Consider the following 16288-nt stretch of genomic DNA (forward strand, 5'->3'; position numbering starts at 1 on the left):
ACCAGACAAAATGTTGAATAAATAAGTCATTAAAATTGACTTGAACGATATGTAGTAGAATTCTATATTTTGTAGAATGCAAAGAGGTCTTTAGAATTAAAGACATTAAAATAATACATACTTTTCTTGATCTACAATAGCTGCTGCAGTGCAAACATTGTCATCATCAGGAGGTTGATATACAAATTTTTCTTTCAGATATCTTTGGATACAATCCAATGACGTTAGTGGAGGAAGTGAGCGTCGATAATGATCTAATGATTTCACTATGTTTGATTTGTCGTTTTCAATGCTACATACCACCACCAAACGATATTCTTAGAAAAAAAGAAATAAATGCAATGCTTGAGCTCCAAACAAAACAGTTTATAAGACAGCATATTAAACTTTTGATTACATTTTCTTCTATAAAATTAAACACGTTGTTTTCAGCATATGCAATTTGACTGATCATCTGTTCAATAAATGGTTACGCATGCATAAGGTTATAAATCCCGTTGCACGTGTCAATAAAATTTCCTTGAACAGGTTTGCCTAGCCTGCCTTCATGAACATCATAGATTTAAGAAAGAGTATAAAAAGATGTTATGATTTGAAAAGCTTATTGTTGACAAACTTTATATTGCATTATGCATGACATGGTGTAAAACAGTTAGTTATGACGGAAAACCACTCTTATAAAATTTGACTTTATTTTTCCATATCTGACAAGAGACTCGTTATTCCTAAAGATTTTTAGATAAGCAAATATTATAGTAAAGACAAATGCCTATGAACATTGCTCAAACTTACTTGGGTGTCCTTGTGTTAACAATTCAAGTAAACGTAATGCTTCCTGACTGACGTCAAAGTCCAAAAGATCTGCATTAACAAGACAAAACAATCGACCAGTATCGTCAACGACAGCTCGTCGCCAAAGTAGCTCAACCTATACAAAAAACATTTAATTTGAAGCTCTAATTTTTTAAACATTTTTAAGCTAAAATAAACACACGTTTAACACCATCCTGTGTTGATATACGTCGAATGTTGACCAGAATTCTTATATATATATCTTAAACATTTATCGCTATAGCATTTATTCCTTAGAAAACAAACTTAAACAAAAAGTACAGGGAAAAGTCTGATTTCAGAAGAGTGTGTTACAAGGGAAGGATCTGGAGTTATTCAAAATACTCTTCAACAGCTTAGTCATGGATTTATTACATTTTTTATTAGTTGACAAGCAATTAAATTGGGAAAATTTTATTCTTCTAAAATTCATTACCATGCAGCAGCATTGTTATGCAAGGTTTTGAATTTATCATTGAGCGATAAATTTTTTGACAGACGTTTGAATCCACCAAACTGTGTTGCTGTAAGAGTTTCACTTTTAAAGAGTCCAGAAATTTACGCTGTTTATAGAAATTTGACGAATGCAAAGTAAAACTACAATAAAATCGTACCTCTTCTGATGTCGTGCTCTGGTCACAAACAACCACCTCTTCGACGCTTGGTAACATTTCATTTTCACATCCCATGAAAAGAGACAACACGCAACCAAAAACTTCACCTGCATGGTTTAAAAATATTCAATTGTAGATAATCCTTCAAACTCTTTTTGTTGCAAGAAAAGTAAAATGTTCCCAACAATAAAAATTACATATATTTTTTTACTTAGATATGTCATTAAGAAAAATGCTGTTGCGATCAAGACAATAAGAAAATACCTTTCGAGACAAGCAATAGATTTGGTTCTCCTTCTTTGAAAACTGGTGGAAAATTGCGATCTACTCGACTACATTCTGTATAAATATTCAAATTATTAATAAAGAGAAAACAAATCTTTGCACACATATTTCAACATAAGAATTATAATTATTTGTCAAAGAGAAAGTTGCCTCATTAACAATTTCATCAGTTTTTACGATTAAATGCGAACATGCTTTAAGATTTCTTCGACAAAATCACTTTTTGCGAAAGGAGAAAATTCTCCTTTGTCTGAAAACGCTACAGTACACTGAAAACGATAAAGACATGAAATGAAATCAATGTAGCAATAGACTAAAAAAGACTGTCTTTGTACTGTTGACCAAAAGACACTTAATTCGTACATATCTAGTAGAAATGTGTTATAAAATGTAATGCGTTTGTTTGAATAACATACATTTAGTAAAACAAGTACGTCATCTGTCTTAAAAAATTGATTTTCTTGAACATTGATGCAATGAAATTGCAGTAAACTCATGATAAAGATGATGGTATTCTACTTTTCAACGGAACATGATAATTTAAAACAACCTAAGACTAGATAAATGGCAAACACTGGTGTCACATTTTTCTTACTCAAGATAAAAATGAATTACTAAACCTAGTTTTATTTGGATTAATGTAATTTGCCTTTAAGAATATTAATATCCAAATGATAAGTGCTGGTGCTCTGGCATAATGAAATCTTTCCCCTTGCTTCATTTAGTTATAACTAAATGATTGGTTTTTGTTTTAGATGTACACCAATTGACTCGCGTAGTTCTTTAAGTGAACAGTTTTCGAGTTATTAATTGCTTTGTCTGTTATCTTAGTTTTTTGTATTTCCGTGTCCTAATATAAAACTTACTACTCTTATGGAAAATTATACCTTTTTCAGAAATCTTTTCCAATACAGCAGTTAAAATTTCCAAAGACAAATATTTGCTGTCCTTTTTATCTTCTTCACCAATTTTTCTAAATTAGTCAACAAACACTTTTCAAACTTTAGCGTACAACATAACTTAACTGTTAGTCTTTTGAATGTCTCAAAAGTCTAAAGACAAAGATCAAAATAACGTTCAGAATATTTTTGTGTTTATTTCTAAAAAAAAATTTCAATAAATTTCAAACAGTAAAAAAACTAGATATTTTGATTGCAAACAACGAACAACAGGTACATTACCAAATAGGAGTTTTAGAACAGTTTCTCATTTTTACGAACTTATCCTTTTCTACGAAGTGAATATTACACTGTGAAATGAAACTGACCGCCTTTAATTATAAGCTGTCCGTTTTTTATTATTGTGTATTTGACAGAAACGTTTCAACCCTTACATTCTCATGGCTTATATAAATATGAGCTTTACCTAGATTGTGGAGAGGTTTGCAATAAAATATAATCATTTTTTGTTTCAGAATCTGTGCCAAATATTTTGGTTATAAGATCAGAAAGACGAGGATTTTGCTTTGCTTCTTGCGATAAAGCCAAGATGCTTTCTTCGTCATCATTACAGTTAAATACCCACGCAAGAAGATCAGCCTTTGTTGCTTCACGCCCACAAACTTGTAGAGCAGCCAGTATATACCCTTCATCATAGCCCTGGGACTCTAAACTATCTTTAACAGAAGTAAGCACTTCAAACGAATTTTGTTTTTGTATATGTGCATGTGATGTTGTATCATTTTCACCATCCGTATCATCGTCACTGTTCTCATCACTGTCAAAAGGTTCATCCACATTTTTTAAATCTTCTTCCTCTTTTAAATAGACAAAACTCTCTGGAATCACTGATTTAAGTACATTTGCAAGTATTGTTGGATTTATGTATTTCCTGACTGTTTCAAGAAGCACAAATATTTGAGATGGAAGTTCATTGACTGCAGTTTCACCTTCACAAGCTTTGAAAAGTTCTTTCCGCAAAGTTAAAATCTGCTTCATTGTAAAATGATTTAAGGCGTAACATTGCTGTCTCTTCGTACTCATGGTTTCTCTCCATTGTTTTAAATCACTTTCCATCTTGCTACAACGTATATTAATATCAGAGAGAAGATCTTTTCGTTTTTGTTCTTGCTTACTACAGCAAAAACTAGATTCCCAGCTAAGATAAGTGATTTCTCCGACTTCGCAAAGTTCCAAGTAAAGATCATTAAGTCTCAGAATTTTTTCAAACACCTGCATCAGAAATACATTAAAAGAAGCATGAACTAAAGCAAGTCTTGTTCTGCATACGCAGGTAGACAAAACAAGCACTCCCTACCCCCCAAGTAAAATCATCGCGATACGCTCATAGCACGTCCTTCTTTGAGAAATGGAATAAAATGAAGACTTGTTTTTAAGGAATAACTGATTAAATTAGCAATATTAACAATCGTCAAGTAGAACTTTGATCTCACAGTTAAAAGAAAAACAAAATTTAAGCAATGAACAGGCATGCTGCAATGGTCATGCATGCAATGCAATTACCAGCAAGGTTCTTAAAGGCTATTAAAGGTTCTTAAAGGCTATTAATCGTTATTATTAAGGTTCTTAAGGTTCTAAAGGCTTGAAGGTTCTTAAGGCTTAAAGGTTGTTAAGGCTTAAAGGATTCTTAAAGGCTATTAATCGTTATTATAACATTAATCTTTAAACAAAGGGGCTGAGTTGCTGAGATTCATCTATTTATGTGATTGAAGAATTGATCAAAACCTAAAATGCTTTAAAGACAAAACAGGCAGTGAAAACGAATGCGCTCATGTCATTTTTAAGAAATATTGCATTTTGTGAAGAGGAAATTCGTTAACAAGAACGGCCACGATGCTTTGGAATAAATATATATTCTAAATAAATACGGCAGAGCAAATAACCTCATTAAATTGGTCGACTTCTTCCTTTCCATTTTCTGCTTTTCCTGCAATCAGCATCAACTTGCTTTGAATATCCTTAATTTCGTCGAATGTGTATATCTTTTCCTCTCGATCACTATCTTTTGGAATAACAAGAGCCACGACGTTGTCAGGGGTACTACTACTTTTTGTTACCATATTTAATTTTTCTTTGTCAGCAATGTAGTAAATACCAGATGAATTTATAGTTTGTACTAGGAGCATTGTTGTCGATGCAACTGAGCCATGTGACTCTTTGATTTGCTTCAGCCAAGAAAGATTTTTTCGGGTTATTTCCTTAAAGGTGAAAAATAAATGTCATTTAGAAGTATGAATTAATAAGTACCACATGTCATGCAAGAGCAAAGAAAAATTTTTCCAATAATGTATTCTATTATTTGCGAAATCGGTAACATTAACGTACTTACCAGAAATTACACAACTTCAAAATTATTTTTTTAGACATAGCGCATAAAAGTTAATTCGTTTCAAAACCCTCTAAATGCTTTGGTTTTCAAAGTTATATGGTCATAATAGGCATTTCCGAAATTTCAACTCGGTTTACATATTGTCTAATGAGTCCAAGAATGTCGCAGTAAAAATTACAGTAATCCTTTCCAGAAACGATATTTTTTAGATATTTTAATCTGCTATAGATACCATGCAAATGAAACAAACGACAGCACTTACTAGCTTTTTGTCAATGGTTGGATTGGCATCAATCACTTGCCAGAGAGTCTTGCAAAGTTCCATCAGTTCACGAAAACCATGCTCTTCACTGTAGCCAAATATCAAAGAGCCAAATCCCAAACAGCTCGTATGCATGCAAGAAATATTGTCAATTTCTAAATCGCTTTCACCGGCAGATATCATGGCCAGGTCAATAAATACCTTTAACTCTTTTTCATCTAAATCATAGTACAAATAACTTTGGAGTTTTTAATTGTCTTGTGGCGCAATACTCAAAACAGTAAAATGATCCAATTTCAAGTGATCTCAAGTCAATTACAAGAAAAGAAAAACTTGTGTACCTTTTATACATTTTCTTATCCAATGAACCAGTTCGACACTTTCGGCAAACACTTTTAAACAACTTTTCCTATGACTATTGACTTCTGTTAAACAAGTCTCTAGATTTAGCAGATCGTCATTCATATCTTTGATACACATATCCATGGATGTAATCTAAATAAACAACGCAAGTGTGTCGTGTACATGCATTGTTCTGTGATTGAGAGATAGGATTAGGGTTAGGGTTAGGGTTAGGATTAGGGTTAGGGTTAAAGTTGGACTGCGCCAAACTGCGTATAATCTGGTGGCATTGTGAGTAATTCTGTCTTACTTATTAGTGCATCCATTAGATTTATAAGCATTAAAAATAGACTTCACGAGTGAATACAAGGTCTAAAAATTGTATTTATTCAAATAGGAGAAAAAACCATATATTAGATTTGACTATCCTTCAATGGGACTAATTCGTCTACTCTCAAAATATTTTCATAAAGAGTAAAATGTTTATTTCAGACTACGTTGTGGCTTGTGGCAGTTAAAAACAATTCACGTGTGATTCTTAAAAGCAGAGGCTTTTTGATAATTCTAAAGAAAGTCTTTCATCGTAGTGATTGCCCTTCCATAGCTTCACATGCATACCATGGCATCGTGTGTTTTCAGATTTTTTAATACATAGTTAAGCTAAAGATACAAGGTGTCCCAAAAAGGAACCTCAATTGAAATCCTTTCACAGGACACCCTGCACTACGCTAAAAAGGAATGTCCTAAATAAATTAACATTCAAACGTTTTTGACACTTCAGACATCTACAACCTCTTATTGTCAAATATTGAATTTTAAAGCACGAAGAAAATAAAAAGTCCTAAGATTAGTTGATAATCAAACGAAAACCACAACATTAGTTCTCATAAGTTCTTGTATTTTGCAAATTTTGAACTAAAGGAAATCTTATGGAGAATGCTTTTGTAGCTTATCTAGCAAAGATCTTCTGAAACAATTACTGTAAAAGAAATTGGTTTTAATGTACTATAATTTATATTTTTTCCCATCTAAGATCTTAAAAAATTAGGTTTTTTGTGATCCACCGTTCACTGGTGATTATATTATACAGTACATTTAATATCTCGCATACCTTTGGAATATTTTTCACCTCAGAAAAATCTCCTTTTAACCCATATTCGTCACGTAAATTCAATATCACCATAGCAGACTCTTCTGCTTCCAAAAGTTCTTTGTATTTCTTCAGTTTATTCAATGTCTTTCTTAGATTTTCGTCAACATCATTCTTTTCGGGATAAGCAAAGTGATTTGAAAGCATTCGAAACTCTTCTTCCAAGGATTTGTAGCACATTTCAAACGAATTTAAAAACTCGTCAGTTTTTTTCAGTTTCATCTCACCATTGAAAAAATCTTTATTCACCGTCTCGAGTGTCTCTTCAATTTCACAAACTTTTTTCTCGATCATCTTAATACTGACGACCTGTTCGTCATTCTTGACTTTCTCACCGTAATTCTTCCACAATAACTTAAAAATTCTACTTTTTTCTATCTGACAAATTTTGGATATCTTAAGTAGAATACTTGTGCTCATTTCAAAAAAACAAAAATCTAACTCACTGTTTTTGTTTTTTTTGACAATTTCACATAAGCGTAGTTTATGATAATCCTGTTCAACCTTTTTTTGTAGGATTGAAAACTCTTGATCAACTAAAAAAAAACAATTTAAAAATGTATAAACGTTAATAACCAACCAGTTCTCCTGATCATCAATATATATATATATATATACATAAAAGATAAAAAGTTTCTCCGGATTTTAAATGATTTTTATTGTGCTTTTTATTTTTATTGAACTTTTTATCTTTTATGTATTCAATGCCTGGATTACAAATTTTCAAACTTATATATATATATATATATAAATATCATTTTCTCAGATAAAGAAAATTAAAGATAAAATTAGTAATTATAATGTGCACATATTAAATGTTTTATAAACAACAGAATAAATTTGCATAAATAAACATTGTAATGCAATTAATTTTAGTCTTTCATAATTATCTAAAAATAGAACAGTTTATATGTGTGTGACATTAAATTATTTTAATTTTTCCAGGTCACCGTCATCTTACCTGCAGTGAAATGTTTAGTTAGTTTATTAAAATGCACGAGCAGTTCACGTAAATTTTCGAATTCACTCAGTTCTGATACTCTTTCCTCCAAACAGAACTCAGGAGTTGGACTCCCTTTTTTAATTTCTTCATAAGATTCGGTCAGCTTCAAATACTGGGCTTTATTTTCTACCAACAATTCAAGCACTTGAACTGTTACAGTACCATCACGTACAGAGCTTACTACACTAAGAAGATACGATTGTGCACAAGCAATCAAGTTTCCACAATCACCAGTCTTAATCAACTTCTCTTTACTTTCAGAATTACTACCTAAAACAAACAAAAAGTGAACTTTAAAGCAGACATTCAATATTAATATAACTATCATCATTAAATAAATAAGTCGTTAGGGTTAGGGTTAAGGTTAGATGAACTGTTTCACCTTCAGATTTATGCTATGTTAACGGGAACTACAAAAAAAATTTCAAACCGTAAAATGCAGACTTGGGTATTAGCTATAAGTTTTTGAGGATGAAACTTTAGTCTGTCAAATCACAAAAATGAGATTGAAAAAACTAAAAAGAGCAAATTTTTCTATAAAACTTTAAATTATTGAAATTACATGCTGAAGACATTACAATTAGTCGCGAAACTAAATTATAATGACTCAGTGCACTCTTACCGATGAATTTGAGAAAACCAGGCCATACGGACCATGTAAGAAGGTGATCTAGCAAAATTCTGTCCTCCCTATCTGAACTCAAAGAAATTTCTTGTTCTTTCAGTTGGTCAGGCCAAGCTTTATAAAGCAGAACACTTAGCAACTCCATTGCGCTTGTTGAATTTTCCTGGCGAAAATATTCAAAAGCTTCCCCACTGTGACTTGACTAAAAATGAGACAATAATAATATCATTTAACTGACTGAGATAAAATATTTGGTGCTATAAAATAACTTCCAAGATACTGTATAATTTGAACAGTGATATTTAAAAGGCAAAGTACGCCTTACCAAGAGATCTAGTTAGATTATTATGATCACAACACACAAGTATCAAAATTTACTACCAGTAAATGAAAGAGCAAGACCTGAAATTTGAATTACTATTTTTCAACAAGCGTTTTTGAACTTGATTATTACCTCATTCAATTTTTAAAATTTTGCAGTGTATACGCATGGCTAAATTTCAGGTGCACCCACTGTGTTTTTTTGGCAAGGTTGTTGATTCGAAAGTAATGCGATAATTCTCGTAATTTTTATTAATTTGTACTTTGATAAAATCAAACGATTAACCATATAATCATCAGCTAAAACATGCACATCTAGATTAATGAAAAGTATCTTTCAAGTTGTAACAATTAAAAAAACGTTTACAATTCGCCAATAATTCAATAATAAAAACTTAAAAGAATTTAGAAACTAGCTACACATTTAAATTAATCTTTTGAAGTTTGAACTTACATTAACAACCTTCTCAACAGCGTCGAATGCAGCCTCAGATAAACATGTAGAAAGTTCAGCGCAAAATTTTGTCTTCTCTGACAGAAAAAGTAGCTGTATTTGACGTAGAGGTGTCACCTATATGAAAGTATTCCACAAATTATTTAAATATCGAATACTGAGTTTAGGGCTGGAGTGAAAAACACTATTACTGACTTTTATAATTTCTTTTGTTTGTTTATGTCGTAAAGAGTACATTATTACTATAAAAGATTTTTTGCTATTTTATTTTGTGTTATGACTTTATTGTAGTGATGTAGCCATGAGGATTCTCGTACATTCTGCCGTATTGCATTCCTTTAAAATCAATTGTTTCTTAATGATTATACCATGTATGCACATTACCCTAACAAAAATTTCACATTTAATTTCATGTATATCACAGGCATATTTCACGTATGAAATAGAAATTTTCAAATATGAAAGAAAACATTTCACATATGAAATTCAACAACAATTTGTGCATGTGGGGAGCAAATAATAGACGTAAGGAATTAGCCACTTGCGCTTTCCTATTTTGGAAACAATAAATTAAGTACCATTCCACTACCTATAGCCACGCTTAATTGTTTCACACGTATAAGAGAGGAAAATAATGTATTGTAGAGGTTTAAACCAAAAAAAATACAGTAAAAAGGAGTTATTTACCACGCAAATAGTAGTTGTATTGCTTCCGGGGTAAAATTTTTCATTCGTATCATGCCTTAGGTGATTTTAGTGGTATTTCATGTAACGCAAATGGTTTTTCAGGAAAATGTTGATACACTTTGTATAACTCCAATCACGCATCCATGCACATGGCATGTTGTAGTGATATATAGATCAAAGTTAGACATTAAAGATCAACCACCCCCTCCACAATTCACACGTCATAAAACATTTATATTTTCTTATGAACAGTTGCAGGACTTATCAGTGACGTGCATTTGGAGAAGGCGTGTTCAACCTCCACATTCTCTGTGAAAATAATTATCAATGTATTCTAACGTTAAATTCAACTCCTTAAAATTGTAAAAATTAAATAAATTATAATTTGGCATGCGATTTCCCAAACTGTGAGTGGTTTGTTCTTTATACGCACAAAAAAAAGAAGCTCAACATGATTTGTGGATCGACAGAGTAATGGGTTGATTTTAATTCGTTGTTAATGGCGAAGAAAGCGATAAATACTAAACCATGAATTCAAATATATGTACAAATGACATGCATGCTACAAACACAATATCTTATTTTCAAAACTGCAAGACAATAAAATAACTTACCTGCCAGCCAGAATTTATGAAAATAATTAATTTACAAAATTCAAGTTTCACTTTAAACATTCTGGCCAAATTATGTAATGAGTTGTCAAATAATTGACTTTAGTTTTAAATACGTTAATAAAATATAGTAATTTGGATGAGATTGTACGTTCAGATAGTTATGATACTGGTCAGGGCAATTCACTGGGCTGTTAAAACTTTGATTTTGTGAAATATTTTTTAACACTCGCTTCCAACTGAATCCAGATTTTTATTATTGCTTATACCAATGATGACCAGTGTAAACAACCACAATACTGAAAAATAATGTTTTCCATTAAAAATAATGCTCCAGGTTTCGTGAAATAGACAGACACATTAAAATAAGGAAAATCTACGGTAAATTAACGTATATTTTGTCAAATAAAGTTTTAGATATATTAGAAATAAACTGCAAACGGCAAACGATATTCTTTAGTAGACTGTCTGTCATCAAGTTTTTACATAATCTCATAAAACTAGTTACTTGTGTTTTTGAATGATTTTAAACAGTTTGGTGCAATTTTCATTCTTGGATAGATGGCTAAATCTGAGTTAAAATGCCCAAAAGGGAGGGAAAAAATATTCTTTAGTTTATCCTTTACATTAAAATTTTCTTCAAAAAGAGAGCAATTAAGACAAACGTTTTCTTTCGCATTGAAATAATTTAAAAAGAAGTGAATAATGAGAGTAGTTTTTGAAGCAAGATTCTTCTACATCTACATAGTAGTTACCTTTTTAACTCGATCAATCAATTTAGCCTTAAATTCCTCACGCCACGAATTTTGAAAGAGATCTGGAGCAGAAAATGACAGTAGTACATTCCATACCTAAAAAGCGATAGCTAAAAAGTTGCGATACACCAGCCAAAAGGTAATTAAAATTAGCTAATAAACGGTATATAAGATAAAAACTGAATAATTGTCATTAAAAAAATGACTTCCAGACATACTATATATACATATGCAAAACAAACAGTTTCTGCAATTTTGTCATCTGCGTGAAAGTAATACAGTTATCTTGAAAATCACTTACATCCAATTCCTTTAGCCATTCAGATTCTTTACAATCTTCTAGGTTAATACACAGAGACGAGTAAAATAACGTCTTTGTTAATACAAATATGTCTTGGAAAAAGTGCCACATGTCCTGTACATCTGATTTAGAATATGATGTGCTCTTCGAATCACGGTCTCCGTCGTTTGTTTCCATGATTATGCCTCTCTTCTCAAGATCAATGGCATTGGCGATACACTTTGCCAAGCAACAAAAGAAAGTTATTTGAGTCATAAAAAGGCGGGATTTTACATTCTTTGCAATCTGCACCAACGTAAGAAGCAAAGCTTTTGTTTCTTCATTTTTGCTTTTTGGACATAGGGTGGGACTGAAAAGAAGATTGTATGAGAAACATCTTTCTCTGTTTCACTATGCATTAAAGATGAAAGAACAGCGGCTGATCAAAATCACATTGCAAAAACTTGCTAATGAACACGTCGAAAGGTGCAGTTACTAGCTGCATGTTGGTAAAAAATTTGACCGTATACGTAAATCATTGAAAAATCTTAGAAAATGTCTTCAAATTTAAAGTCTGGTAACTCTTAGTCATATTTGTAAACACTGCCACAAATAGTCGGATATGTTATGCAATTTATTTGTTGCAATCATGTAGGTGGTTTGCATGTTGCATCACGCCCGCCAGGTTAGTTGAATTTGACTTGACAAAGGATTCTTTTTGGCCTTTGACTTATTGGGAAATAACCGCAAGCCACCTGCCCATTAACACTGAATTTTTTCAAACAAATGCGTTTGCTGATGTATGGAATTCTGATTAAAGATTTTTACTTTCAATTATTTTGAAACATCATTTTGCACAATGCTTTACTTTTTCTGATTCCACTGGCGTCAATTTATTGTTTGTTGAAGGGTACCATATTCAATTACACATATGTTATGTTTTGCTATGGCTGTGTGATTTCTTTTGAAAGTGACATTATTTTCAAAGGAAGCATATATAGGCATGGTGGAATATATAAATATGGTTATCCTGAATTAATGTTGGATTGACTAGGCATTTTCAATGTAGGTTTTTTGAAATTCTTCTGTAGACAGTACTTCATTTCTCAATGGTGATCCAAAGGCAATTCTATTTGCATAGTAAACGTACCGATAATTACTGATTGCTGACAAAACATCGATGAAAATTATCTTAACGGAGTTTTTTTCATTTTGTGGGAAAATGCTCAAAATTCTTTCAAATTTTTTGCTATTCTATAACAACCACCTTTTGTATAAAGACCAATTTCAAGGCTACACCTGGCTATTTTTAAGCAACTAGAGGTAGGAAAATACTTTTACTGAGAAAAATTACGAGTTGAGTAGACTTACCATTCAGTAACTATGAGGATAAGTGCATGAGCTTTTTAAATACAGGGGTTGGTTTTATTTTAACAGTTCAGCTCATCACAAGCAAAGGTTTTAAGCACAATAAAATTTACTTGTGTAAATATATTCTAAACATTTAGTTATTACCTGAAACGAGAAATTACTTCACTCATTTCTTCAAAGAAATCGACAAGATGCTTAATCTACAGTAAAAAAGTCAATAATTTCTAAATGAGTAAAATGTGCAGCGGCGATTTTGCTTATTGTTACAGGCTCTCTTTGTTTAAATAGCAATCTAAGATTTAACTATAATACAAAAAGCATTTTAAATTAGTACCAAATGGTTGTTTTAAAAGGACTTGAAACATATCAAAGATTAAACCAAACATTTCACATTGATATAAATGTGAAAAATTGATGAGCGATTGAGGGCATGCAGCTATAATATTCACTAATTTGCACATCATTTTTACTTCTGCAATCCAAACAACTGAATGAAAAGTGGTACGTTGCTCTTTTTAGCTTAGTTTCAATTTGCATTTTGCTGAGGTTTTTTGCTAACACGCAAGATTTCCCGGTAGTTTATTGATATAGTATTGTTTGTTAATGCCTCTACAACTTCTTTTGAGTGATTATAGCCAGCTAAGAAGATTAAAATATAATGTTCCCACGCTATTCCTGTATTAATGTGCATCCTTATTTTAATCATCTTTTACGGCAGTTCGACTAATAAAATGTATAATGCTTCCTGTCTATGCAGCACACACATAATATATATGAACATATATATAATTATTGAATGCACTCACCACATTTTGCAAGTCCTGCGTCTCTACATCCGGTAGCAATTTTCGTATGGTGAAGCATAACTCAAGCCAAGTGAAATGATTTATTTTCAAAAGGTCACCAAATATTTTTAAAGGACATAGCAATAGATAAGTACGCCTCACTAAAGGATCCACAAGAAACATTTTTTCCACTTCCGGCAACAATGTTATTAACTCACTAAAAATAAACAGTCAAATATAAAAATTCATTTGAAATAAATGACAAATCTTTTCAGTAATAAATGCTTTGCTGTACATATGCCATCTTTAGTGAAGCTTTTTTAAAACATTAACACAAAGAATAATTTGGAGCATTCACGTTGAGAGATAGAGATATAATACAAAAAATGGTATAGTGTTGTTAATACAATAAACACCCTTTTTTGTTTCTTGTATAATCATATCATGCACATATTTTATGCTGTGTGAAAATATAGCAGTCACTTAACACTATGAGTATAAAACACAGGGAGTTTTGAAAGTTGACTCCTGAAAAAAGCACCACCCGTCCTGAAAACCATGTCACAAAATGGAGGGCAAGAAAAGCAAATAGTATGATTCAATAGAATACTTGTTACATAATCAATGAGTATAAATGCAGGAAAAAGCTTTTCCTGACAGTGGCTCTGCAAGTTACAACAGTGATAGGGAAATATATATATGCTATTTACCGGCTGGGACGCCCGTATGGAAAAAATATTTTCAAAAATATTTGCAATTGAGTCTCTCACAAAATCTTCAAGAATATCGTCATAAAAAATCAATAAAAAACGAAAGCTAAAAAGCTAACAAACCTCGTTTTGATAGAATTTCGAATTTGTCTAAAATCAAAACCTTGCAAGCCCCACCAAGTTGATTTATTGATATCAGCTGTTGATGTAAATGGAACTTCTTGAAATGGTTCACATTCTCCTCGGAGAAAATGAAGCAATGGTAAGGCTTTAAGCCAGTGAAGCAACGATTTCATTTTGATGAATGGGACAAATATTTTAAGAATATTTTCAATGAAAAAGCTAAAAAAACAGAAAAGAAGAATAAACATATTTCACGACACATGTAGACAAAAAGTACTATTTCTAACTTAAATATGTTTTTTTATTAGCATAATGAACAAGCTCACGTATGTTTAGAAAGACGTAAAATAGTAGAGGAGCTATTAATTCAATGGTCTTTGTATTGCAATCTAAAAACTTTTTGGTGATCGGTATTTGGTACTTAATCACTTTGAGGCAAAGACGCACAAATTTTGAAAGACTGATATAGTCAACCTATGGCCATCTTCCAGTATTTAATCAAAATTTGCTTTGGGTTTTTCACACGAAAATACTCACTGCTCAAGTCCTTCATAAGAAACAGAATTCACCAATACTTAGCAACAAATTTAAAAAAAAATAAAAGTTGTTGCGTTTAATATCACCATTAAGACTCTGTTTGAATCATATCAGATTGCAATATGGGTCAATTGTCACAGCTATTAAACTCTTTCCACGAATTTAACATGAAATGCACACGAATTACCATTCAAACTATGCCAGACTTAAAAACTAGCCGTTCATAAAGCCGTATAAAGGACGTTTCTAGCTCAGGAAATAAATGAATTTGTCACGAGGCAAGTGCAACTGACTTTTTGAACAGACTTTTGCATTGACTGCCATTGATAAAAAAGTTGAAAATTTATGACGTGCTTTGTAGCGAGTGAAATAGTAGAATAGGAAAAGCTGTTTCATGTCAATATCCTGTTTGTTCATGATTCGACACATGGTGAATTGGCAATAACTTCACATACACACGCAAACGGAAATGTCTATGTGATAAAAATAAGGATGTCTATTCTTCGTAAAGATCTTATACGTGCACATTCTATATCACACGTCATCTGTTTTTTGCATTTTAATTTATTTCTGATTTAATTTGTTTGGGAAAAAAATTTTTACTTTGAAGTTGCAGCAGACATGTTCGGTGAATATTCACCGATTAGGTGCCGATGCATGTAGTTGCATTTCTTGCTCTTTAAATCAAGCAAAGATTGATATATAGTTTTATGTTCTACATTATCTACATGCTGATGCAGTTTTATGTTTTACACTGGCAGCATGCTGAAGTTTTTTCGAAGAAGTAGGTTTTTTCGAATAAAATGTGTGTTTAACACATATTTCTTAAGTTTATTGGTTTGGTTTCCACCATAGAGTGTAGGAATCCCTTATTAACTACATTCACATATTCATTTATTCCGCTGTGCCATACTGATTTCCTGTGAAAGTGATTTGAATACAACCCCCAATTAACGTTTAGTTTTGCCTCTGGTGGCATCGCACCCCATCGCCCTATTTATGTGTGCCTCAACAGAACAGTACTATTTCGTTTTAGTATAAGGCTACGACGAGATTATAATTTGCTATCTTACATGAATTACATAAGACGGAAAGAGTACTGAAACACTTGTTTTTTATCTGTCTTTTTGACAGAAATAAAGAAAGTAGTGAGATCATTTTGTCACAACCCAAAATGTGCACTTTCATTAAAATCAGAAACCAGTAATTATAACTAGAAAAAAAATAGAAAAATTTGCACCTTTACAAACAAAC

At 31.8% G+C, this 16288-nt stretch overlaps 1 protein-coding gene across 1 annotated transcript in view; it reads right to left on the minus strand.

The window, feature by feature from the left end:
• Positions 1-14699, minus strand: part of LOC124454085 (E3 ubiquitin-protein ligase rnf213-alpha-like) — a 29920-nt gene extending 15221 nt beyond the window's left edge. The window contains exons 1-18 of the mRNA XM_047004894.1: positions 14498-14699; positions 13686-13881; positions 13024-13079; positions 11530-11878; positions 11229-11324; positions 9176-9292; positions 8398-8602; positions 7734-8045; positions 6734-7308; positions 5622-5775; positions 5281-5498; positions 4573-4887; positions 3096-3901; positions 2618-2703; positions 1710-1784; positions 1446-1552; positions 793-928; positions 122-317 (exon numbers count right to left, since the gene is read on the minus strand). Coding sequence (XP_046860850.1) covers positions 122-317; positions 793-928; positions 1446-1552; positions 1710-1784; positions 2618-2703; positions 3096-3901; positions 4573-4887; positions 5281-5498; positions 5622-5775; positions 6734-7308; positions 7734-8045; positions 8398-8602; positions 9176-9292; positions 11229-11324; positions 11530-11878; positions 13024-13079; positions 13686-13881; positions 14498-14670 — 4172 coding nt within the window. The 5' untranslated portion in view covers positions 14671-14699. The remainder of the gene's footprint in view (positions 1-121; positions 318-792; positions 929-1445; positions 1553-1709; positions 1785-2617; positions 2704-3095; positions 3902-4572; positions 4888-5280; positions 5499-5621; positions 5776-6733; positions 7309-7733; positions 8046-8397; positions 8603-9175; positions 9293-11228; positions 11325-11529; positions 11879-13023; positions 13080-13685; positions 13882-14497) is intronic.
• Positions 14700-16288: the final 1589 nt, after the last annotated feature.

This window comes from Xenia sp. Carnegie-2017, unplaced genomic scaffold, assembly GCF_021976095.1.
Source record: "Xenia sp. Carnegie-2017 unplaced genomic scaffold, XeniaSp_v1 HiC_scaffold_3, whole genome shotgun sequence".
Lineage (NCBI taxonomy): Eukaryota > Metazoa > Cnidaria > Anthozoa > Malacalcyonacea > Xeniidae > Xenia > Xenia sp. Carnegie-2017.